This window comes from Humulus lupulus, chromosome X (genome assembly GCF_963169125.1).
Source record: "Humulus lupulus chromosome X, drHumLupu1.1, whole genome shotgun sequence".
Lineage (NCBI taxonomy): Eukaryota > Viridiplantae > Streptophyta > Magnoliopsida > Rosales > Cannabaceae > Humulus > Humulus lupulus.
In genome coordinates this window covers 33,191,471-33,218,162 of record NC_084802.1, presented here as the reverse complement: position 1 = coordinate 33,218,162, position 26,692 = coordinate 33,191,471, and the positions used below count along the sequence as shown (strand labels likewise).

General features: G+C 37.0%; 1 protein-coding gene and 1 long non-coding RNA gene across 2 annotated transcripts; one reads left to right on the top strand and one right to left on the bottom strand.

The window, feature by feature from the left end:
- Positions 1-563: 563 nt before the first annotated feature.
- LOC133803227 (uncharacterized) lies at positions 564-17,189 on the top strand. Its single transcript, XR_009877832.1, has 2 exons — positions 564-772; positions 16,644-17,189. It is a non-coding gene; the product is annotated as an uncharacterized LOC133803227 (long non-coding RNA).
- LOC133803226 (protein NODULATION SIGNALING PATHWAY 1) lies at positions 6,500-8,158 on the bottom strand. Its single transcript, XM_062241199.1, has one exon. The coding sequence runs from the start codon at positions 8,156-8,158 to the stop codon at positions 6,500-6,502; it is 1,659 nt and encodes a 552-aa protein (XP_062097183.1).
- Positions 17,190-26,692: the final 9,503 nt, after the last annotated feature.

Here is a 26,692-nt window from a genome sequence, read left to right as displayed (position 1 = left end):
ATTTAAAATAATTTAAAATTTTAATTTTAACTTTTTTTTAGAAAATATATTATATCCACATATATAATTTGTAACACAAAGCATATAATATATATATATACACATATAAAAGATGATCTAACTACATATTATAATCATATTCATAAAAGTAAATAATTATAATAATATATGGCAATGGTAATTAGGACCATAAAAAATTACAATGAAATGAAATTGTTTTTCCTCCCAATTTTGAATGGAATTACAATTCATTAAAAAGAGGTAATGGACTTTTCAATGGAAAGTCTTTTCCCATGAGAAAGTTTTAACGAAACATTACCTAAGGTTGTGCTTGGTAGGAGGATGGAAATATGAATGGAGGGAGAGTTTAAGAATGATAAATATTTTGATGGATGGAGTTGATGTCTTCTTTCCTTTGATAGAGGGAGAGGAAAGTGGGAAGAATAAATAGAAAATTTAATATCAAAATTACTAAATTGATTATTTAAATTATTTAGAGGGTATTCATGTAATTTTATTCATTTTTTGTCTTATTCTTTAATTCTGTCATTTGTCGAGGGACTCATTTTTTTTGGATTTGGAAGGATAACTCTTCCCTTCATTTTTCTTCTCCTTCAATCTTTCCCTCTTGCCAAACGATAGATTTGTGCTCTCTTCTCACTCATTTCCCTCCTACCATTTTCATCGCTCCAAAAATCCCTCTTACCAAACGAATACTTAGGGCAAATCAACAAAAGTAAGGGGAGCTCGTGACGTGTTCTTTGGGAAGAAGGTAGATCTACATTAAAAATATTTGTGTTTATCTACGTTTTTATTTATTATTTCATTTAACTCATATATTACTTAAATATTTAATTTATGAAATTAATTATTAGATATTAAGTAATATGTTATAAATTTGGATTTTTCAACATCATTTAATTGTTTCATAAGATGAATTTGTTTCAATTTATTGGTCATGGTGTTTTGCAACCTTTTTCATCAATATGTGTTTCAATAGCACATGTTTGATATGGTTATATAAATGAAAGATAATTTGGAGTTTTGGACAATATATGTACAATATACTAGAAACACTATTTCTGTTGACTAATTTTCAATCCTAGCCTTAGGCTATACTTTCTCATCTCTTTTTCTTTCTTCTTTCTTTCATCATAAGAAATTAATTCTAAGGTTTTGCCGGCCAAAATATGTTTATATATATATATATATATATATAAGACCGGCCTCACAAGATAATATTTGACAGTGCTATATAATATATATGACTTTCATTTGTTTATTGGTTCTTTGAAAAGTCCAGTCTGCTGAGAAAGTGAAGCTTGTCTTTTTTGCTTTGTAAATAAATCAATTAATTTATTATTGTTGAGCCATCTGTTATATCAGATATACAAAGCTTCAGTGAGCATGAGAAAGGCGTGAGTTAGTTGTTAGTTGAGTTTGTTATTTCTGTTCATTGTAACGTTCCGAGATTCTCGGGTAGTCTGTTAGACTGCAATCTCTTGTAATATCTTTCTATAAATAACATTGGCTCATCTCTCTGTAAGAGTAGTGAGAGAGATCGCATTTTCAGTCAAAAACTTCTTCTCTGTTTGTTATTCTTTCTTGGTACCAGAGCCAAAGCAATGGCCTCCTCCACTTCGTCTTCCTCTGCTCAGGCAACTTCATCGACTCCGGCAGGCCCTTCCTCTGCGACTCGCCTGATGAATTCCTCTTTCACCTCGTCGCTGAGTTCAGTCATCTCTGTCAAACTTGATCGCCAGAACTACATTGTTTGGCGATCTCAGGTTGTTCCAGCGATTCGTGGTTACGATCTTGGAGCTTACGTTTTCGGGACCAAACCAGTTCCTCCAGAGACGGTGCAAATCACTGATGAGAAAGGCGAGATGGTAACCATCGAGAATCCGGAATACTCTCTTTGGATCCGAGAAGATTAACTCCTCCTGAGTTGGCTTCGTTCTTCTCTTTCCCCTCCGATCTTGGCTCAGGTTGTGCGCTGCAAATCAAGCAATGAGATCTGGCAATCTCTGGAGCGTTTATTCTCTTCTCGTAGCAAAGTTCGATTGATGCAGCTTCGCTCTCAACTGCAAACAACCAAAAAAGGATCCATGACCATCTCAGAATACGTATCACAAATGGAGAGCATTGCTGATACTCTCTCACTGGCTGGCTGTCAGGTCTCTGAAGATGATCTGATAATGCATCTCCTTCAGGGACTTCCAGTGGAATATGATGCGACTATCTCAAGCATCCTCACGCAGCAGTCCGGCTCTTTGAACCTTCAAGAGGTCCAATCCCTTCTCCTAAGTCAAGAAAATCGATTGGAGATGTGGTCTGCTGCTCAGACGCTGCACATTTCCAATCCCTCAGCACACTTCGCCCAAGCAAGTACCCGAGGTCGAGGCTACTCCAACAATCGTGGTCGGAATTCCAATGGTCGTGCCACAGGTGGCCGATCCAACAATCGTGGTCGAGGATATGGTCGCAGCACCAACAACTCGAAGCCGATCTGTCAGATATGTGGAAAGGCTGGGCACACTGCCATTGTCTGTTGGTATCGCAATGAAGAAGACAACCAACACCAAACCTCCCCCACCTACCAAGCTACTCCGACCAAGTCTGCCTTCATCGCCACTCCGGAAACTGTTGCCGATCCTGCGTGGTATGCAGACAGTGGGGCTTCAGACCACATAACTGCTGATATAAACAACCTCAAGGTCACTACTGACTACCATGGCCATGAACAATTGATGGTTGGCAATGGTAAGCTTAATCCAATCACACATACTGGTAGTACTTCCTTTCCTTCACATGTTCATCATCGTCATTTATATCTCAAAAATGTACTGTGTGTGCCTAATATCAAGAAGAGCCTTATTAGTATTTCGAAACTAACTTCTGAAAATAACGTGTTTGTGGAATTTCATTCCAACAATTGTTATGTGAAGGACAAGGCAACCGGAGCTCTACTTCTGGCAGGACAGCTTAAAGATGGACTATACCAACTGTTCCCCACTAGTTCCAGTTCAAGGAAATCCCCCATGTCAAGTCTAGGACCCTCTAGTTGTAATAATTCTGTCTGTTTTACATCAGTCAAAGCTGATACTTGTATTTGGCATAGGCGTTTAGGACATCCCAGTCCCAAAGTCTTGAGTCAATTGTCTTCCCAATTGAATGGATGTAAAATTTCACACAGATCAAATAAAGACTTGTTTTGCTCATCTTGTCCACTTGGCAAGAGCCATGTACTACCATTTTCTTTGTCAAACAATAAAAGCACTCAACCACTCCAATTAGTTTATTCTGACTTGTGGGGACCAGCCCCTATTCCCTCAAACGATGGGTATAGATATTATATACAATTCTTGGATGATTACTCTAGATTTACCTGGATCTATCCTCTCACAACCAAGTCAGAAGCACTATCCATGTTTAAAGTGTTTAAACTGTATGTGGAAAAACAATTTGGTGCACCTATTAGAATGTTTCAAAGTGATTGGGGAGGGGAATATAGAACTTTTACATCCTTTTTAGCTCAGAATGGTATTGCGTTTCGAAAGCCATGTCCTCATGTTCATCAACAAAACGGGCGTGTAGAACGCAAACATAGACACATAGTAGAGACTGGTCTAACTCTCCTTGCCCAAGCCTCTATGCCACTAAGTTTTTGGTGGGAAGCCTTTCATACATCGGTCTACCTCATAAATCGGTTACCTACCCCAATACTAACAGGTCAGTCTCCCTTTTTCAAACTTTTTCATACTCAACCTGACTATAAGTTTCTTAAGGTCTTTGGATCTTCATGTTATCCACATCTTCGACCATATAATAGAAACAAACTTCAGTTTAGGTCTTCCTTATGTCTATTTTTAGGATACAGTAATGACCACAAAGGGTATAAGTGTCTTCACCCATCTGGCCGTGTATACATCACTAGGAATTGCATCTTTGATGAACACTCATTTCCTTATACACAACTATTTCCCAATGAGTCAACCAATCATATGTCAAGTAACGTGTCCACCAATCCTTCACTCAAATTTACTTTGTCCTCTACAAGTCACACATGGTCTAAACCAACCACTCATAACAGCTCTACATCCATCTTAGCTACTCCAGAAGTATCTCCACCTCCAGCTGCCATGTCTACACCAACACCTACAGCTGCTGCCATACAAGACTCATCTTCTACAGCTGCCACGTTTACACCAGCTCTTGACAATTCTGGTCAATTTTCTTCAGGGTCAGCAACTAATACAAGTGCACCAAGTTTGGTTGAGCATGTGTCACACGCCTCACCACGTGTCTCTCAGTCAACTTCATCTGCTGCTCAAACAATAATTCCACCACATTATAGGCCTGCTTCAGCATCAACACATCAGATGCAGACACGAATTAAAGCTGGTATTGCAAAGCCCAAAGCTCTTCTGAGTTCCAAGCACCCTCTGTTGATAGAAGCTGGTCCTCCAGAGCCTTCCACAGTTCACCAAGCTCTACAAAGTCCCATTTGGAAACAAGCTATGCTCCATGAATATGAAGCTCTCATAAAAAATGGCACGTGGTCCCTGGTGTCTCCTCCTCAAGGCAGCGTTGCAGTAGGCAATAAATGGATTTTCAAGACTAAATACAATCCCGATGGTACAATACACAAGCACAAGGCTCGTCTAGTTGCAAAAGGGTTCCATCAAACTCCGGGGATTGATTTTTATGATACATATAGTCCAGTGATAAAACCAGCCACCATTAGAATTGTTTTGACAGCAGCAATTCATTTTGGATGGGAGATACAACAACTTGATGTTAACAATGCATTTCTCAATGGTATGCTACAAGAAACAGTGTATATGGTTCAGCCAGCAGGATTTGTGAGCTCTACACATCCAAACCATGTTTGCAAACTCCACAAGGCAATTTACGGTCTCAAACAAGCTCCAAGAGCTTGGTTTGAGAGACTCAAGTCCACTCTACTTGGCTGGGGATTCAAGAATTCGAAAGCTGATGTATCTCTTTTCATTTATAGCAACAATTCACAACTCATATTTCTTCTTGTCTATGTAGATGATCTACTGGTTACAGGAACGAGTCCTACACTTATCCAAAAGCTGGTAACTGACTTGAATGGAGCCTTTGCCTTAAAGGAGTTGGGTCCTATTCACTACTTCCTTGGTATAGAAGCCTTCCGAGACTCTACTGGGTTGTATCTATCTCAGTCCAAGTACATCTCCGATCTTCTCTACAAAGTGAAAATGACAGGAGCAAAAGGTTGTTCAACTCCAGCAGCACCTAGACAGACCCTGTCTCGGAGTGAGGGGGAATCAATGGAGGATCCTAGTATCTATCGGAGCACTATTGGAGCACTTCAATACTTGACTATTACCAGGCCTGACATTTCTTACATAGTATCTAAGTTGAGCCAATTTTTGCAAGCTCCTACTGTCACTCATTGGAAAGCTTGTAAACGAGTACTTAGATATCTAAAAGACACCATTACTTATGGTATCTGTTTCAGACCTGGAAACTCACGCACACTCACTCTACAGGGCTTTACTGATGCAGATTGGGCTAGCTGCCCAGATGATAGAAAGTCAACAGGAGCCTATTGCATGTATTTGGGCTCGAACTTAGTTTCATGGAGCTCCAAGAAACAACATGTCATTGCCCGTTCGAGTACCGAATCAGAGTACCGCGCATTGGCTAACGCTGCTGCTGAAATGGTTTGGCTTAAAGCTCTACTGAAGGAAATGAATATACCAGTTCAACAGCCACCAATTATTTGGTGTGATAACATTGGAGCTGCATCACTGGCTGCCAACCCAGTTTATCATGCTCGTACTAAGCACATAGAGATAGATGTGCATTTTGTGAGAGATATGGTTCTGGAAAAATTGATTGACATTCGATATGTGCCAACACAAGACCAAGTGGCAGATGTCCTCACCAAAGGGCTATCTGTGGAGAGGTTTCTAAAGTTTAGGAACAAGCTTAAGGTGGTGAGTTCACCATTTCGCTTGAGGGGGAATGTTGAGCCATCTGTTATATCAGATATACAAAGCTTCAGTGAGCATGAGAAAGGCGTGAGTTAGTTGTTAGTTGAGTTTGTTATTTCTGTTCATTGTAACGTTCCGAGATTCTCGGGTAGTCTGTTAGACTGCAATCTCTTGTAATATCTTTCTATAAATAACATTGGCTCATCTCTCTGTAAGAGTAGTGAAAGAGATCGCATTTTCAGTCAAAAACTTCTTCTCTGTTTGTTATTCTTTCTATTATTTATATTTTATTTTATAACATACCATTTTTTCTTTTTCTTTTATGTATATAACTTAAAGTTAACAATATATTGGAAAAATATATATTGATCAGCAAAGATTGCCTAAAACGGGAGCTTCCCAAACCAGCCTTTTCACATGAAGTACTCTTCTAAAAATCTAACATGAAATGAAAATTATTTATAAGAAAGGAAAAGAAAAAGTTGCATATGGATATAATATAACGGTATTAACTAAGTGTGGCCTCCTTCCACGTTTAACTTCCACAACGAACAAAACGAAACAGGCTGACCTTTCCACCATAACCCTACAAACCCATCTTTCTCTTCCACTCTCATTTCCCAATTACTGTCGTACTTTCTCAGCAGAGCTCGACCTCCGTCAATGGCTTCCTCTCCCAAACCCTCTCCCACAAACCCTGCTCCTCTCATTCTCTCACACCATTTCTCTTTCCCTTCATTCATCTCACCCCTGTTTGTCAAACCCTTCGCCGCCTCTCCTTCCATTAATCTTCTCTCCTCGCTCTCTCGCCCTTTGAATGCGCTACTCGTCGACTCCAGAAACCGCCATAGGTACTCCACTTGCCGCGAAAACCCGCTGGCGAAGTTTCCACAGTTACTGCAGCTACATTCGATGTTTTTCTCGCTTAGGATAATCCCTTTAGGCTCCATCTTTCTCATTGTTTTCAGAAACTCCGTTCTCTCATCTGGGGTGTTGTGGTTTAGGTGGTGGAGTCTAAATTGGGCGCAGACGATTAGAGTCTCGTCCTCGGAGGAGTTTATGATCTGGGCATTTAGATTCTGTAATGGCTGATTGTCCAGTCGGTTGATCTCTAAATTGATGTTGATGGACTTGGCGAAACAGAGAAGCCGAGTGGAGAAGTTGTCACCTTGTGGACCTTTTGAAAATGGGGTGTCGTTATTTTGGTCAGTTCCGGCGATTATTGTAATGCGAACAAGCGGAGGAGGACCGCCTGATCTGCGAGACAAGGCCTCCAGAAGTATTGGCCATTGAACCCCATGGGATACCCCAATATCAAGAATGTGCAGACTACGTGTTCGATCATTTTCCTCACTGAGAAGTTGGAGGATGCAAGAGTTTGCAATGTTGTTAGGGAAGGCAAACCAAGGACTAACCTCTGAGAATTTGATCAGAGATTTCTGAAAGAATCGTGGCTCGGCTGAAGAGAAGGTAACAGATCCTACCGGGGCTGAGAAGGAGGGGGAGGAGCCAGAGGAGGATAAGTGGTGGGTCAGCGCTCGCAGGCCATGAAAGGCCAGCCGGTGGTTGGCATCTCCTGAGAGTGAGGCCAGCTCGTGGAGAACATAAAGAAGGTGTTGTACGCGCATGCAGTTTCCTTCAGTGATTGCAGTGGCACAAGGATTGAGCAGTTGCTCTGCCCACCTTCCTTCCTTGTTATTACCGTTATTACAGTTATATCCTGCAGCCTTAGCTGAGTTTCTCTTGTTCCCAACTGGTTTCCTTATTGCAACCACTTCTTCAACAGCTGCATTCCCATCCTCAGCCTGGTTTGTCTGCCGGCCATGATTTCTCCTCGGATTATGATGGTATTGAGATGTTTCAGGAATTGGGCCATCGACGGATTTTCGTTTCCTGGAGGAATTGGGAAGCAGAAGGTGATTGGAAATGGTGGAATTAGGAGGACTAGTAGTGGTGGCGATGGCAGTGGCAGAAGGGCTATAGACAGAAGTGTTTATGGTATGGATCAGATCATGGCCAATATCTTGACTTTCAACCCACCATGGATAGCCATTGATCTCAGCAGAATGGTATGGATCATCCAAGAAAGAGGGGAGGAATGAAACTGAATCTTCTAGCCAGTCCATGATTTGATCTGAGGTGTGGCTTGGCTTAGGCTCTTCACTTGTCATTCTACTCGAGGAGATGAAATAGACAATCTGTTTAGGGATAAAGAGGAAGCAATGCTTGATATTGATGACTAAAGAGGATAGAGACGAAGCAGACTTGGCAGGAAATTACTAAACAAATCGAAAGGGACAAAGAATGGCATTATTCCAAGTGTTGGTGTGCTGTTGGTTTGGAAGTTGTGATGTTTTATTAAGGTTTTTTAAAAACGAATTAAGAAAGTAAGGAAGAGTGTCGTTTCCTTGTTTTTGGGTTGGTCAACAGATTCCTTTGTATGCCCATGTTGGTTGAGAATTGAGATAGATAAAGAGATCCACCAATGAGGAGTGGAGAGAGGGAAGTTCTTTGGAAATTGAATATTGTTTTGTAAGGGGGTTGAAATTGAATTGTAAAGAGACGGCAAACTCTCTCATCATATATTAGATATATTAAAAGGGGTTTATGCTTTAGAGACTAAAATATACGTTGATTTTGTCTCCATTCCATGTGCTTTTAAAATATATTATCACATAATTAGCTAGCAAAGAGAGACTAAAAATTTAGAATATGTTTTTAAAATCTTTCATTAGCAGACAGAAAAGAGTACAAGGCCAGGCCACTATAAGCTAATAGAAAGGACAGAATGCAATGTTCATTAGAGGAGACCAGCTTCATTCTACACATGTGACATGACCTCAAACTTACCATTAATAATTGTTTGTTAAAGAGTTTAGTTTGTTTGCCATAACACTTAATTAGTACGGCTTCACCTCTGATCTCTCTCTCTACTTGATTCCTTGATCCAAAATTTGGATGTGATTTGTTTCACATTATTATATATATAAATTTGTTTTGATGGGATTTGCACTTTTTATTTTCTATTATCGCTTTGGTATGTATTGTGGGATTAGACATTGGTTTCTTCTTTACTTTTGCTAATTGACAGTGCTTTTGATATTTGATTCGGTAAGTTGATGATTAGGAAGACTGAACCTCAGTATAATATAATACTGTAAGCCTTGACTACAATGCTATCACAAAAAAAGGTTACGTAAAAATAGTTAATAGTAATACTTAATGCGCATAATCTTTGTATTACAAGGGGAAAAATAGACATATATAACACTTTAAAAAACTATCCAAATTTTAACTAATTTCTAGAGATTTAGAAGTATATATATGGTAATTCTATGGTGCATACCTATGCACCAGTGATACCTTTTGTGACATTTTGTGTTTCTTGGCTCATTAACAGTTTTCGGTGCATACTTCAAAAAATTAGTCACGTGTGCAATAATCTGTTTGAACCTAGTTTTCAGCATTGTAAATTATTTAGAATTTCCTGAAAATTTGCAGGATGCTCTAAATAACTACAATAAACATAGACATAAAAAAAATCATGCCAAAAACTATTCATGAGCCGAGAAACACAAAAAATCACAAAAGGTATGCACCATAGCAATACCCTATATATATATATATCTTCTATATAATAAGTGTGTAGATAACGGAAATTCTTGGTTTTAAATTTTTTTTATTTTTTAATGTTAACTTTAACAGAATATTCTGATATTTAACATAATATTTTTTATATTTAAAGTTAATTTGTAAACACTTAAACTTAGATAAAATAAAATAAATAATTAAAAAAAATTAAAATATGATATTTTTGAGATATTTTACAATAATAATTATTTAAAAATAATAAATAATTAAACAAATTAAAATAAGATATTTTACAATAATAATTATTTTAAAATAATAAATAATTAAACAAATTAAAATATAATATTTTTGAGATATTTTACAATGATAATTGTTTAAAAATAATAAAATCATGATTTTTATAACTTAAATAAAATTTATATAACTTAAACTAACTTATTAGAATAATATCATATTAAACATATAATATAATGTACTGTGAATTAGCAACAAATTACTTTTTTTTTTAAAACTAGTAAGAAACTTAAATTTAAAATTCACTTATAATATTTAATATTACATTAAACATATAATATATAATCTCTTGTTTGTTAAAAGTCATTACCGTATCTAGAATGCTCTAGAGTTTTAGAATGTTCTAGAATATACTAGGAAGAACATAGAACATTCTAGAAAGTTCTTGAAAAAACTTAGAATTAATTAGACAATATATAGAGAGTTCTAGAATCATATAGAAAAAGGTAGAAAGTAGTTAAATAAATTATAAAGTTAGAAAATTCTAGAAAGATTTGGATGTTTCCTTTGTAACATATAAATACAAATGTAATGGGTGTCCAAGTAAGTAGCAAAGTGTGTTTAAAAGTGAGTGTCCTAAAAGTGAGTCTAAGTAAGTATTATATAAGTGTGTCTAAAAAGAGTGTGAGAGAAATTATTAAGTGAGTGCTCCAAAACAAAGTGTGTAAGTGTTTAGAGTGTGTTGTGATAAAATATTGTATTCAAGTCTTGGTGTAATTACTTTTGTAATAATAATGTAATTACGTTTTCAGGTGTTGTGGTGTTCAACAATTGGTATCAGAGCTAAGGTTGTGAGATCTTTTGAAATTCTGAGTATGCTCTGTGGTTGCAGCTTTGACTGAACTTCCACATCAGAAAAGATTTCTTGAGATTGTCATTGAGAGAGCTTTCTTAGAGTCGTTTGTTAAGTTTCTTTGAGAGATTATGTGTGGTTTAGTACTACAAAGTTTGTTGTCAAAATCAAGCTTGCTTGGAAAAGATAGAATTTTTTCCAAGCCACGATGGGTGACCTTCAAGTGGTCAGTGAAATTAAGAAATTTAACTGTCAAAATTACAACACGTGGTCGTTGTATATGGAGGCATATCTCCAAGGCGAAGACTTGTGGGAGATCGTTAAAGGCAACAGGGTCACACAACCAGAGGATGCAGCTGCTCTAAAGAAATGGAAGATTAAAGTTGGAAAAGCATTGTTTGCTATTCAGACCACAGTCGAAGATGAAATGTTGGAGCACATCAGGGAATCGAAGACACCGAAGGAAGCATAGGATACTTTCGCATCATTATTCACAAAGAAGAATGATGTGAGATTGCAACTTCTAGAGAACGAGCTTCTCTCTATCACACAACGCGACATGACGATCAACCAATACTTTACCAAGATAAAATCTCTTTGTCGCAAAATCTCTGCATTAGACTCTACTCTTGGTATGTCAGACTCCAGAATTAGAAGAATTATTATTCATGGATTAAAAGCTGAATATAGAAGTTTTATTGCCGCAATACAAGGTTGGCCAAGCCAACCTTCTCTTACTGAATTAGAAAACTTGCTAGCTGACCAAGAAGTGTTGGCCAAGCAACTATCTGGTGTCTCAATAAAGAGTGACAAAGAAGCACTCTTTAGTAGTAATAAGAAAGGTCGACCCCGACCAAGTTCTAGCAAAGGTTCTAGAAGATATAATGACAAAGATGGTCATCATGGAAGCTCCCAAACAGGGGGAGCTCAAAAGAAAGACAACGGGGGTGGCCAATTTAAGAGTAACAATAAATTTGATGGTAAATGCTACAACTGTGGGAAGAAGAGCCACATTGATAAAAATTGTTGGTCCAAGAAGAAAACAACAGAGGGCAATGTAGTCACGTCAAACACAGGACGAGCAAGCGATGAAGAATGGGACGCTGAAGCATCTTTTGCTATGGAGGAAGGAGAATTAGCTCTGACAGTTACTGTTCCTGGACCAATCGACTACAATAATGATTGGATAATCGACTCTGGCTGCTCAAATCATATGACAGGGGACAAAGAGAAGTTGCAAAGAATGATCGAGTACAAAGGTGGCCGCGTGGTAGTGATAGCCAACAACTCAAGATTACCGATTGCCCATATCGGTAAAACAAAAATAGTGCCACAATTCAGTACAAAGGAAGTTTCACTCCAGGATGTCTACCATGTACCTGGAATGAAGAAAAACTTACTGTCAGTAGCACAACTTACGACATCAGGACACCATGTCGTATTCAGTCCTCATGATGTCAAGATATATCAAGACCTCAAGATCTCTGGAACACTGATGATGAAAGGGCGACGTTTAGAGTCTGTCTATGTAATGTCAGCAGAGTCGGCTTATGTAGACAAGACTCGAAAGAACGAAACAACAGATTTGTGGCATGCAAGGCTAGGACATGTCAGCTATCATAAACTCAAGGTGATGATGAAGAAATCTATGCTGGAGGGTCTTCCTCAACTCGAAGTTAGAACAGAGACTATATGTGCTGGCTGCCAAATGGTAAGGCACATCCACTACCATATGAAGACTCAAAGTTCAAAGCCAAAGCACTGTTGAAGCTAGTCCATTCTGACGTATTCGGGCGAGTCAAGCAACCATCGATCAGCGGCATGCGGTACATGGTTACATTCATTGATGACTTCTCACGGTACGTATGGGTGTTCTTTATAAAAGAAAAGTCTGAAACTTTTTCAAAATTTAAAGAATTCAAAGAAATAGTCGAAGGAGAAGTTGGCAAGAAAATTCAATGTCTGCGAACAGACAATGGTGGTGAATACACATCAGATGAATTTTCTCAGTACCTACGAGAGTGCCGCATATGCCATCAATTCACATGTGCCAATACACCACAACAGAATGGAGTAGCTGAGAGGAAGAATCGATACCTTGCAGAGACATGTCGAAGCATGCTACATGCGAAGAATGTTCCAGGAAGATTTTGGGCAGAAGGTATGAAGACAACAGCTCATGTGATCAATAGACTTCCCCAAGCAAAGTTAGGTTTCGTTTCACCCTTTGAGAAACTATGGGGTTGTAACCCTACAGTAAGTCACTTTCGAGTGTTTGGCTGTGTATGCTACGTGTTTGTGCCAAGTCATCTACGTAGCAAATTTGACAAGAAGGCAATTCGATGTATCTTTGTGGGATACGATAGCCAAAGGAAAGGGTGGAAGTGCTGCGATCCTAATACTGGAAAATGTTATACATCAAGGAATGTGGTATTTGATGAAGCCTCCTCATGGTGGTCACCACAAAAGGAAGAGTTGCCCGATTCTAAAGAAATAGAAGACAATATGCAAAAGAAGATGGGGGACCAAATTTTTGAGCTACATTCGACTCCAGAAATGGATGAAGAAAAACAAAGTGAGGAAGACAACGAAGAGGCAACCCAAAGTCCCTGGCAAACAGGAGTGCATCAAAGAGCAGCAGACGATGTAAGTGATATTCAACCTGAAGAAGTAAGCCCACAACCTCGGAGATCAACAAGAGCACGGAAGCCGAATCCTAAGTATGACAATGCTGTTGTAGCCGAAGAAGAAAAGTTTTGAGAACCAGATACATATGAAGAAGCATCCCAGAATATCAAGTGGATAGAAGCTATGAAAGAAGAGATAAGTGCACTAGAGAAGAATCAAACTTGGGAGCTGGTGTCAAGGCCAAAGGAAGTAAAACCCATTTCCTGCAAATGGGTATATAAGGTAAAAAATCGTCTTGATAGATCAGTTGAGAGATATAAAGCCCAGTTAGTAGCTCGTGGATTCTTTTAACAGTATGGGCTAGACTATGATGAGACGTTCAGCCCAGTTGCCAAGATTACAATAGTATGAGTCCTGTTGGCACTTGCAGCATGTAAAGACTGGAGACTATGGCAGATGGATGTGAAGAACGCCTTTCTACATGGAGAGCTAGATCGAGAAATATACATGGTCCAACCAAGAGGATTTGAGGGTAAAGTTCATCGTGAGTATGTTTGTAAACTGAAAAAGGCACTCTATGGATTGAAGCAGGCTCCAAGAGCATGGTATGGCAAGATTGTTGAGTTCTTAGTGGAGAGTGCATATGTCATGGCACAAGCAGATTCAAGCTTATTTATTAAAGTAAAGCAAGCAAAGATCACAGTTGTTTTGGTATATTTTGATGACCTCATCATCACTGGCGATGATGAAGCAGAAATTTGCCAAACAAAGGAGAACCTGTCAGTTCGCTTTCAAATGAAGGAACTTGGAGAATTGAAACACTTCCTTAGATTAGAAGTTGACTGAACTAAGGAAGGTTTATTTCTCTATCAACAAAAGTACGCAAGAGATTTATTGCAAAGGTTTGGAATGCTCGAGTGCAAGCCCATCTCCACACCTATGGAAGCTAATGCCAAGTTATGCGCGCATGAAGGGAAGGACTTGCAAGATGGAGCAATGTACCGACAGTTGGTTGGTAGTCTAATTTATCTAACATTGACTCAACCAGATATCTTGTATGCAGTTGGTGTAGCAAGTTGGTATATGCAACACCCAAAGAAACCTCATTTAGAAGCAGTGCAACGAATGCTGAGGTATGTCAAAGATACCATTAACTATGGCCTCTTATATAAGAAAGGTGACGAGGTTAAGATAGTTGGATACTGTGATGCTGATTATGCTGGAGATCATGATACCCATCGATCAACTACTGGGTATGCATTGAAGCTTGGATTTGGAGCTATATCTTGGTGTAGCAAAAGGCAACCAACAGTGTCCTTGTCAACTACTGAAGCAGAATATAGAGCAGCAGTAATGGCAGCTCAGGAAAGTAAATGGTTGATGCAACTGATGAAGGATCTACATCAGTTAACAGATTATGCAATGCCGCTTTATTGTGATAATCAGTCTGCTATTCGTTTAGCAGAAAATCCAGTATTTCATGCAAGGACAAAGCACGTGGAAGTGCATTATCATTTTTTGAGAGAAAAAAGTGCTTCAAGAAGAAATAGAGATGCAACAAATCAACACAGATGATCAAGTTGCAGACATATTCACCAAAGGGCTAAGCACAATCAAGTTTTCGAAATTCAGAACTCAACTAAACCTCATCAAACGAGAAGAAGCTTAAAGATTCGGTAATGAGGGAGAGTGTTAAAAGTCATTACCGTATCTAGAATGCTCTAGAGTTCTAGAATGTTCTAGAATATACTAGGAAGAACATAGAGCATTTTAGAAAGTTCTTGAAGAAACTTAGAACTAATTAGACAATATATAGAGAGTTATAAAATCATATAGAAAAAGGTAGAAAGTAGTTAAATAAATTATAAAGTTAGAAAATTCTAGAAAGATTTGGATGTTTCCTTTGTAGCCTATAAATACAAATGTAATGGGTGTCAAGTAAGTAGCAAAGTGTGTTTAAAAGTGAGTGTCCTAAAAATGAGTCTAAGTAAGTATTATATAAGTGTGTCTAAAAAGAGTGTGAGAGAAATTATTAAGTGAGTGCTCCAAAACAAAGTGTGTAAGTGTTAAGAGTGTGTTTTGATAAAATATTATATTCAAGTCTTGGTGTAATTACTTTTGCAATAATAAAGTAATTACGTTTTCACGTGTTATGGTGTTCAACATTGTTGTTATTCTCAAATTCAAAAACTAGAACAAACATAAAATTAAACAAAAATAAATAAATTATTTAATTAAAATAAGTTATTTATTTCAAAATTTATATCACATTAATATAAATTTAATAAAAATAATTAATAAATTCTATAAATAAAACTAAGCAAAAGTACAATATTCACGTTAATTGTATCTAGTATATATATATATAAATATTATATATATGTATATAAATATGTATATATATAAACTAATTTCAATAGAAGCTTGCTCGATTGCCTTTCTCGGTTGTGTGAACAATAAGGCTAAAAAACATCAACTAATTGCTACCCAATTAATTGCTCATTTTGTTTTAAAGACACAAGCCTTTGGATTTTAATAGTCTTGGCATTTGGAGATTGAATTTTGTAACAAAAAGTAATTTCCATATGTATGGATCCACTTTTGTTTTTTCTTACTGATTTTTTGTAGGTATATGTAGTGTTAGGTTTTCTTGAATCTTCCATGCATATTCATAAACAATTATCCGTAGAAGTTGTTAATGAATGATAATAACAGCGTGTGGTTTCATCATTTTTCAACAGCTAGCAGATTTAATTTCATTGATTATTATATGTATGCAATGTCATCAAGAAAACAAAATATGGTTTCCTCATTGTGTTGTATTTAATCACATCACTTTTACATAATTTTTTCCACTTGAGACAAAATTTAGTTTTATTTTGTTTCACTTTCGCTGAGGTGTGATATAATTCTATATAATAAATATGTTTTAAAATGACATTAATCTAATCATGTTTTTTAAAATATAACATTCTTTATAATTCAGTTAGATATATGTAATTATGAATTATGAAAGGGGTATTATATATGATCATAGTCAAAATCACATAGTAAAAAAGAGAAAGAAAAAAAGATAAAGAATTACCAAAACAAACACCCAAAAAAATAATTTTTTTTTAGTCAATTACTATTTTATGTCAATTCAAGGACCTAATTGCAAATTAAAATATTATTTCAAGGATCACGTCATTTGCTAATTCAAATAACAATTTAGAGGGCAACTAGTGTACTTAAAACCTTAAAATATATTATGCTTACAATTGTTGAAATATTAAAAAATCAGCTATGATTTTTTCTTTTTATTTTTTTTGTCTTTTTCTATGTGATATTATAATTTCTCCTTTATGCAGGCCAGAGGAGCAGGGAAGGGGCAATGGATTTTATTGAAATTTTGTAATTAAAAGAAATTTCCATATGTATGGTGGCATATTAATGATGGCCAATCCATTAATTTGTTTCATGATCCATGGCTTCCTTGTGAGTCTACCTTTAGACCCCATGCACTGAGGAATATTCTTCAGGTGAACCAAATGGTAAATTTTTTTTGAAGGGGAACAGATATATAATTTTTGAAAAACAAAATATAAATATAAAATTGTTTTCCCCAAAATATGGTGGAGAGGGACAAGGTCCCCTTCTTGATCAAGATAGCTCCATTGGTTTAGACTCCATGTATGGTTTTTGATAAATAGTGTGTAGGTGACCTTTTGTTAAATTCTTCTCAAATGTGGGTTTGGGAATTGATGCCATTTGTCTTTAATATTCTTATAAGTTTATGAGCACTATGAATTCAATGTCCCTTTGGAGTTACTAAAATTATTCCTCCTCTCGAGGTCATTCTCATTTGAAGACTATAGAGTTTCCCATTGCTTGCGCATTGGGTTTTCGACCTTTTCTTCTGGAATTCTGGTACACTCTAGTTGTACGTGGATGGTATGTTATCTCAAATTGTCTCAATTCAAAAGCCCATTTAATTAATCCACTTGAGGATTCTGGCTTTTACAACACTTATCAAGGTGGTTGATCAGTTAAAATGTAAATTGGGCATTATACTCATTTTTCTTATATGTGAATTGAAATAAAAAACCCACCTACTACTTTGGTTCTTATATAAGAACAGAGTAAAAGTCCCATGTACGGAACATCGGTTGTAAAATATGAGAGAACCAAAGTAAATAAGGGATAAAAACTAAAGTAAAAATCCAATTTTTTTGTGGTGGTTTAAAGGAACTTATAATGCAGAGAATTATATAGAGATTTGTAATGAACAAAAACTCAGAACAACTAATTCTGAAGCTTTATTTATAGAGATCAAGAGTTACAGAGTACAAACAGAACAACTAATTCTGATAACAGAATTGTAACAAATCAAGAAGACAACTAAGACACATAACCAACTAACTAATTAGACAATTAGTAACTAATACAACTACTAAACAAAGTGGCTAAGGATATTGGTTATCATCCCCCTCAAGAAAAACAGTGTGACCAACACTTTGAGCTTAGATTTGAGACAAACAACACGATCAATAGGGAGTGCCTTAGTCAGAATATCAGCCACTTGATCAACAGAAGGAACATAGCGCACTTCGATCTCTTTGGCAAGAATCTGATCTCGAACAAAATGCAAGTCAATCTCAATGTGCTTGGACCGAGCATGGAAGACAAGATTAGCAGCCAACGAAGCAGTACTTTGGTTATCAACCCAAATCACAGGACAGTGAGAAGAGGTAACATGAAGCTCACGAAGTAAAGAACAAAGCTGTTTCACTTCACCTGAAGCATTTGCTAGAGCACGGAATTCACTCTCTATGGTAGACCTTGCAACAACCTGCTGCTTTTTAGCTGACCATGACACTAAATTATCACCAAGAAAGACAGTATAACTATAAAAATGGGAGAGAAAAGTATGCTTTTATTTCTGTGTATTTTACAAACTAGAACTTAGGCTTATATACAGATTTACACATTAAACTATCTTTAATACAACATAAATACAATAAAAGAGAATTCCTATAGACTTTAGGAAACGGAAACATCCATTTGTAACGTATTGACATTATTTTCTGACTGTTAACACTCCCCCTCAAGCTGGACCATAGATATTGATGAGTCCAAGCTTGTTTACTAGGAACTCAAATACTCGCTCGGATAACCCCTTTGTGAGAATATCAGCCAACTGTTGATTTGTATGAACATATTTGATGTTGACAATTCCCCCATCAATCTTCTCTTTGATAAAGTGACGATCTACTTCCACGTGTTTAGTTCTGTCATGATGTATAGGGTTGTGTGCAATACTGATGGTAGATTGATTATCACAGTAAAGCTGAATGGGAGCTTCATATTCAATCTTTAGTTCTCTTAACAGGCGTCTGATCCATATCGCTTCACATATTCCGTGGGCCATGGCTCTATACTCTGCTTCGGCACTGCTTCTTGCAACCACTGTTTGCTTTTTACTTCGCCATGTTACCACATTTCCCCATACAATTGTACAATATCCAGATGTCATCAACTTTTCTTTCAGTAGTCTTTTTGAAGAAAAGACATTTTCCTGGTGTTTGCTTTAAATACCTCAGAATTCTATATACTGCATTAAGATGTCCTTGACATGGATCATGCATGTATTGACTGACCAGACTTACTGCAAAGGCAATATCTGGTCTGGTATGAGAGAGGTAGATAAGCTTTCCTACTAGTTGCTGGTACCTTTCTTTGTCAACTGGGTTTCCTTCAAACATTTTCCTCTTGTCTCCGAGCTCGATTGGAGTTTTGCTAGGTTTACTGCCTAGCATTCCTGTCTCATTCAAGAGATCAAGAGTGTATTTTCTTTGAGAAACAGAAATTCCCTTCTTGCTTCTAGCAAATTCCATTCCCAGAAAATATCTGAGTTCACCGAGATCCTTGACTTCGAACTCCTTTGCCAACATTTCTTTAATCCGAATCACCTCTTCAGTATGGTTGCCAGTGACAATGATATCATCAACATATACAATCAGAACTGACATTTTCCCTCTTTCTAAGTGTTTGATGAAGAGAATATGGTCAGTCTAACCTTGTATGTATCTAAGTCCCTTGATAACTTTCAAGAACCGATTGAACCATGCTCGAGGAGATTGTTTTAGACCGTAGAGCGATTTGTTTAGCTTGCAAACTTTGGTTGTATTGGGAGATTCTTCAAAACCCGGAGGCTGACTCATGTACACTTCTTCTTCCAGCTCACCATTTAAGAATGCATTTTTTACATCAAGTTGATGTAATTCCCAATTTAAGTTGACTGCAAGCGAGAGCAATACTCTGATGGTATTGAGTTTGGAAACCGGAGCGAATGTTTCAGTGTAGTCAATTTCATAGGTTTGAGTAAACCCCTTGGCAACTAACTGAGCTTTGTACCTTTCAATAGATCCATTTGCATTATATTTGACTGTGAACACCCACTTGCACCCTATTACTTTCTTATCTGGTGGTATCTCCACTAATCGCCAAGTACCATTCTGCTCAAGTGCTTTCATTTCTTCGAGAACTGCTGTCTTCCATTGAGGAGTACCAAGAGCTTCATTGATATTTCTGGGAATCACAACATCTGATAGACTAGTGGTAAAAGCTTTAAATGGAGATGATAATTTTGCATAAGAGATGAATTTTGAAATAGGATGTTGGGTGCAAGATCTACTTCCTTTTCTTAAAGCAATAGGAATATCTAGATCTGATTAAGTGTTTGAGGGTAGAGTACCTGAATCTTTTAACTGAGGTGGTTCTATCACTGGATCGACTTCTTGACTGTGATGAGAATTCGTCACTTGTTTATTTCTTTCTCTTCTGGTATACACCCGAATTTCTTTCTGCATGTTTTGATTTTGAGAGTCATGAGAAGGTGGAAGATTTTCTGGTTCGGGAATGATTTCATTCACTGGAGGAAAGGACACGTCTAGGGGTAATTCTAAACCCCACGACCGCTGAGCTTCTTGCTTGTGATGATATGCTCCCCCTGAAGCGGAGTGGGAGTGAAGTATGGAGTATTTTCGAAAAAAGTTACATCACGGGAGATGTAGATTTTCTTGGTGAGGGGACAGTAACAGCGATAGCCATTTTGTGTAGGATAATATCCTAGGAAAACTGTTTTGATGGCTTTAGGATCAAGTTTACTCTGGTGTTAGGAGTGCACATGGACAAAGGTGGTGCACCCAAAGACTTTTACTGGCAGAGTATTTGTGGAAATGTGAGGATAAAGAAACTGAAGAATAGAATATGGTGTCTTAAATTGAAGAGGCCGACTGGGAAGGCGATTGATTAGATAAGTAGCAGTGAGTACAGCATCGCCCCAAAGATATTTTGGAACATTCATGTTGAACATGATAGCACGAGCTACTTCTAAGAGGTGACGATTTTTCCTTTCGGCTACTCCATTCTGCTGCGGAGTATCTACACACGAGCTCTGGTGAACAATCCCATTTTGTAGAAGGTAGGGACCAAGAGTGGTATTGAAGTATTCAGTACCGTTATCGGTACGGAGTGTCTGAATAGATGTCTGGTACTGTGTTTGGATCATTTTGTGGAAGTTTTGGAATATGTGACAGGTTTCGGATTTGTGCCTAAGAATGTACACCCAAGTAATTCGTGTATGGTCATCAATGAATGTAATAAACCAACGTTTACCAGAAGAAGTCGTGACCTTGGATGGTCCCCATACGTCACTATGAATAAGAGAGAAAGGACTAGAGGGTGTATACAATTTGTGAGGAAATGAAACACGAGTATGTTTAGCAAGTTGGCAAATATCACATTGAAAATCTGCAACATTTTTATTTAAAAACAAAGAAGGAAACAAATGTCTTAAATATAAAAAACTTGGATGTCCAAGTCGACAATGCCACAACATAATTTTTTGAGAAGTTGCATCAAAAGATGAATTAGAAATAGAACTTGAAGTTAAACAGTGCAGGTAAGGCAACTCTTTGTTCGGGTGTTGAAAGAAATAAAGGCCGTCACGAATCCTAGCACTGCCAATCGTCCTCCTCGATGATAGATCCTGAAATTGACAAGAATCAGACATAAATTTAGCAAGACAGTGATTATCAGAGGTTAATTTTTGAACAGAGATTAAGTTGCATTTTAAGGAAGGAACAAAGAGAACTAATTTAAGAAATAAATCAGTAGACAATTTTATGGTGCCAATGCCTGCAATAGGTGAGTGAGTACCATCTGCAATCTTAACACTAGAGGCAGTAGAGCAGGGACTATAAGAATAAAAAAAATGAAGTAAACCTGTCATGTGATCAGTCGCCCCTGAATCGATGATCCATGGTGTATGGGAAGCAGAAGAGAAATTACCAGAGTGTGCAACAGAAGCACTATGAGACTCGGGACCAGATTTGGGTTTTATGGAGGATTGACCAAGGAGTGTGTATAAATGTTCGAGTTGTTCAAGGGCAGCAGTACCGCTTTGAGTAGTGCTATTCTCAGACTAGGTTTGGTAGGCCTTTCTGTCATTTTGGGGACGGGGAGTCCAATTTGGTGGTTTACCATGAATTTCCCAACAAGTGGAGCGAGTGTGACCATGACGTTGACAGTGATCACACCAAGGTCGATCACCCTTGCGATTAGGTCGAGGATCAGGATTTGATCTGCCAAACGGTGGTGGACCAGATTTTGAGACAAGAGCTGAACTCTCTACAGGCGATAATTCTTGAGTAGTGAGCATGACGCGACGACGTGCTTCTTCACGTCTGACCTCAGAGAAAGCTTCTTCAGTGTCAAGAAATGGAGAACGACTCACCAAATGACCCCGAACTTCATCAAGATTACTGTTCAACCCAGTAAGAAATTCAAAGACTCGCTCTTTTTCTAATTGTTGGCGCTGAAGAGTGGTGCAGGTAGCACACAAAGGAGTGGTATCCAGATACAAATCGAGTTCCTGCCACAGGTCTTATAAGTCTGAAAAATATTGGGTAACAGTGTGATTACCTTGCTTGATTTCTTTGAGTTTGGTACGAATTTCAAAAATCTGAGAGGCATTCCCAAGATCAGAGTACATCTTTTTTGCAGCATCCCATACTTCCTTAGCAGTTTTAAAAAATAAATACCTGTGACTGATCTTTGGATCCATTGAATTAATAATCCATGCAAGTACAATAGAATTCTCAGCTTGCCATACCTTGTAGGTTGAGTCAATCAATGGAGGGGCAGGAGGGTCACCGGTGAGATATCCGAGTTTTCCACGTCCACAAATGACTAACTTTACTGACTGTGCCCACTGTAAATAGTTTCTACCATCAAGTTTGTGGGCTGTAATGTGGAGAGAGCTGGTATCATGACTATAAATGGAGCCAAAGGACTAACTTTGGGCCTGAGTTTGGGCTGGATTTGAGTTAGGCCCACTAGTTTGAGAAGAAATTTCATCACTGCTTGACATGATGACACGTGGCTAGGGTAGGCTGACAAGTGGGGATGTATCAAATAAAAAATTGTTTTACGGCAGGGAGATGTGAGAGACGTGAATAAGGAAAGGTTGGCTGAATATGTGAGAGTGAATAAAAAATTGTTTTATGGCAGGGAGATGTGAGAGGATAAGGAAAGGTTGGCTGAATATGTGAGAGTGAATATAGGACTGAGATTGTCGAGGAAGGCTGGACAGAGATTTCCCCTGGAGTTGCAGACCACCTGGAGCGCCAGAGATGTCACCGAAGATGACGCCGGAAGTTGCAGAACCGCCTAGAGCACCGAAGATGTTGCTGATGAAGACACCGGAAGTTGCGACAACCTCTTGGAGTCGATCAGAGAGGATAGAAAGAAAAACAAGAACCGTACGGCTCTGATACCATATAAAAATGGGAGAGAAAAGTATGTTTTTATTTCTGTGTATTTTACAAACTAGAACTCAGGCTTATATACAGATTTACACATTAAACTATATTTAATACAACATAAATACAATAAAAGAGAATTCCTATAGACTTTAGGAAACAGAAACATCCATTTGTAACGTATTGACATTATTTTCTGACTGTTAACAATAACCATCATTAGAATGTCGATCATTGGGACAACTAGCCCAATCCACATCAGAATAAGCCACCAAATCAAGTTGCAAGGCAGGTTTGAGAAGAGTACCATCATGAATAGTCCCTTTTAAGTAGCGTAACAACCTCTTACAAGCTTCCTAATTGTAAATCCTAAAATTGGCATATTTTATAGAAATATCTTTTTAATTAAAAGTTCATTTTTTGTTTTCTCTTTATTGTGATTTTCAGAATTCACTTTCCTTTTCTTGTGATTTTCGGAATATTTACATTCCTTATTTAGCTTGATTTTATCACAATACGTTTATAAAGGGAAGATATATCTTGTTTATTTAAAGCAAATATTCTGTACTTACTCAAAATCGTTTTTGGACTATTTGACTTTAATTTTTCGTGCAGCTCAAGATATTAAAATTCAGGAAACTTAATCTTTGATGTCATTAATTATTATTTCTATCTTGAGCATTTTGATCCGACACAGGTATTAGTTGTCTCCACCAAAATCGTATCTCTCGGATCAGTATCTTCTAAAAAAGGCAATTCTTTATCAATCAAGAATATCTTCAAATATTCTTGCCTTTATTAGGAGATTCTTTCTTAGCCTTTATGAGCACGAAATAAACTCTATAAATAGGCTTCTAAGGCATTGAGAAAGAGCGAACTCTTAGATGCATAATTTGTGAGTGTATTGTAATATTTGTGAAAGTTCCTTCTTTGTATTCAAGATCATAGTATTCACATGATCTTGTGAAAAAAATGAGTGTTTAGCATTTGTATTCTGTCGTGACAAGTTTGGATTCTGTCCCGACAGAACGGATATCTGTTTAATCATTTAATTACCATTCTGCACTTTAATTAATTCACATGGTTTAATTAATTTGGTAATTACTAAAAATAGAATTTCAATTGGTATCAGAGCGGTCACTCATTTTTGAGTGTGATATTGGTTTATTTCATTTGTTGTTCTTGTCCTTGCAATGTCTTTTTTCACAGAAGGAGGCTCCATAACTCGCCCCCCTTTACTCAATGATTCAAACTATCCATGTTGGAAAGTTAGAATGAGAGCCTTCATAAAATCTCAAGATGAAAAGGCTTGGAGAGCTGTTTTGAGTGGTTGGACTCCTCCAGCAGAAAGCAATGATGTAACTATAGTAAAATCTGAACTTGATTGGACTGATGCTGAAGATAAACTGTCCAGTTGTAATAATAAAGCATTACATGCTATTTTTAATGGTGTTGGTGAATGTTACATTAAATTGATTTCTTCATGTGTTTTGGACAAAGATGCTTGGCAAATCCTTCAAACTTAATTTGAAGGAACTGCTGATGTCAAGCGTTCTAGGCTTGTTATGCTCACAACAAAATTTGAAAATGAAACCCTCACTAAATTTTACGAGAAATTGTCAGATATTGCTAACGAATATTTTGCTCTTGGTGAGAAACTTGAAGAGAATGTTTTGGTTCGAAAAATTGTTAGAGTTCTCCCTGACAGGTTTCAGACTAAGACTGCAATTGAAGAAGCAAAAGATCTGGACAAAATAAAAGTAGAAGAATTGATGGGCTCACTCCGAAATTTTGAACTAAACCAACAAATTAGACAAAAAGGTAAAATAGAATAAATCAAGGAGAAATCTATTGCCTTGAAATCTTCTAGAAAAGAAGGAAAGTTCAGATGATGAGGATGATGAGATGGCTTTGTTAACAAATTTTTTTCAAAAGTACATAAAGAAATTGGGAAACAAAAAGGCCATATCCAAAAAACCAAAATGTAATTTTTCTAAATCCTTTGACACTAATAAAAAGGGTATTCAGTGCAGGGAATGCGAAGGATTTGGACACATTCAATCTGAGTGTGCAAATACCTTAAAGAAAAAGAAAGTCATGACAGCCACGTGGAATGATCAAGACTCTGAACAGAGCGATGAGGAAGAAAACAGTGTTGCCTTAACCTCTGTTCACAAAGGTATGGTTTTTTCTTCAGTTGATTACAAGGTTGTGTTATGCTTTAATAATTCTGTTCAGATTAATGAGAATTCTGACATTGACTCTGATGATTCTGACTTAGATGAGGAGTCATTGAAATAGTCTTATAAAATAATGTATGATCAATGGCTGAAAGTTTGCTCTGAGAATCGACTAATGGCTAGCTATAATAAAAAAATTGTTGAAAAAATTGAAGAACTTGAGATGATTATTGCTTCCAAAACTGATGAAATTAATTCTTTGAGTAAAGAAATTGATTTTTTTTCAAAAAGGTGTCAAAATGCTTAATCCAAGATCTGGAATTTTGGATGATATTCTCTCTGCAGGAAAAAAGGCTGGTGATTATAGTGGATTAGGATCTAATGGATCTGAATCCTCAAGAAAAACAGTTTTTGTAAAATCCATGAATTATCCTACTGTTGTGCCAACTAACCGTTTTGAAGGAACAAGTAACTCTTCAGAGACCACGAAGTTGTCATCTGTTCCAATAGATCTACAACTAAAGAAAATTTCTCCAAAAAGAAACATTGGACAATTTGTACCATTTTGTCATTTTTGTGGGATGAAAGGACACATAAGACCTAAGTATTTTTCTCTGTTAAATTTTTTTTAAAAAGAATTATGTTAAACACTTTGGTAGCATGAATCAATTCTTGACCAAAAGAAATTCAAAATAAAAAATAATATGGGTCAAGAAAGATTACTTTGTTTGCTTGGCTACCTTTACTTGTCATAAAATGCATGCATCTAGTTCATGGTACTTTGATAGTGGTTGTTCAAGATATATGACAGGTAATGCCAACATACTCACTAACTTCAAATCCTTGAAGTGTGGAGTAGTATCATTTGAGGATGGAATGACAGGAAATATTTTAGGTAAAGGTACTCTAAACATTGAAGGGTTACCAAAACTGAAAAATGTGCTTCTTGTTGATGGGCTGAAAGCCAACTTAATTAGCATAAGCCAAATTTGTGACCAAGGTTTTCTTGTTAATTTTTTACATGATGAAAGTAATGTTGTAAATCAAAGTGGTGACATTGTTGTTAAAGGTTCTCATTCTTTAGATAATTGTTACACACTCACACAAAAATTCACATGTCATGCGTCATCATCAAGTTTTAATAATACTGATTTGTGGCATGAAAACCTTGGACATATAAATTTCAAAAACTTAAAAAAGATTGCTAATGCAGGTCTCATTCGTGGTATACCCAAGCTGGGTAAAGAATCATTTGGTAAGTGTGAATCATGTCAATTGGGAAAACAATTGAAAATTTCCCATAAAGCACTATCTAATATTAATACTTCAAATGTGTTAGAATTATTGCATAAGGATCTCATGGGTCCTATACAGGTTGAAAGTATTAATGGTAAGAGATACATTTTTGTATGT

Coding starts and splice junctions, on each gene's coding strand:
- LOC133803226 (XM_062241199.1), bottom strand. CDS start 8,158: ATGACAAGTGAAGAGCCTAAGCCAAGCCACACCTCAGATCAAATCATG.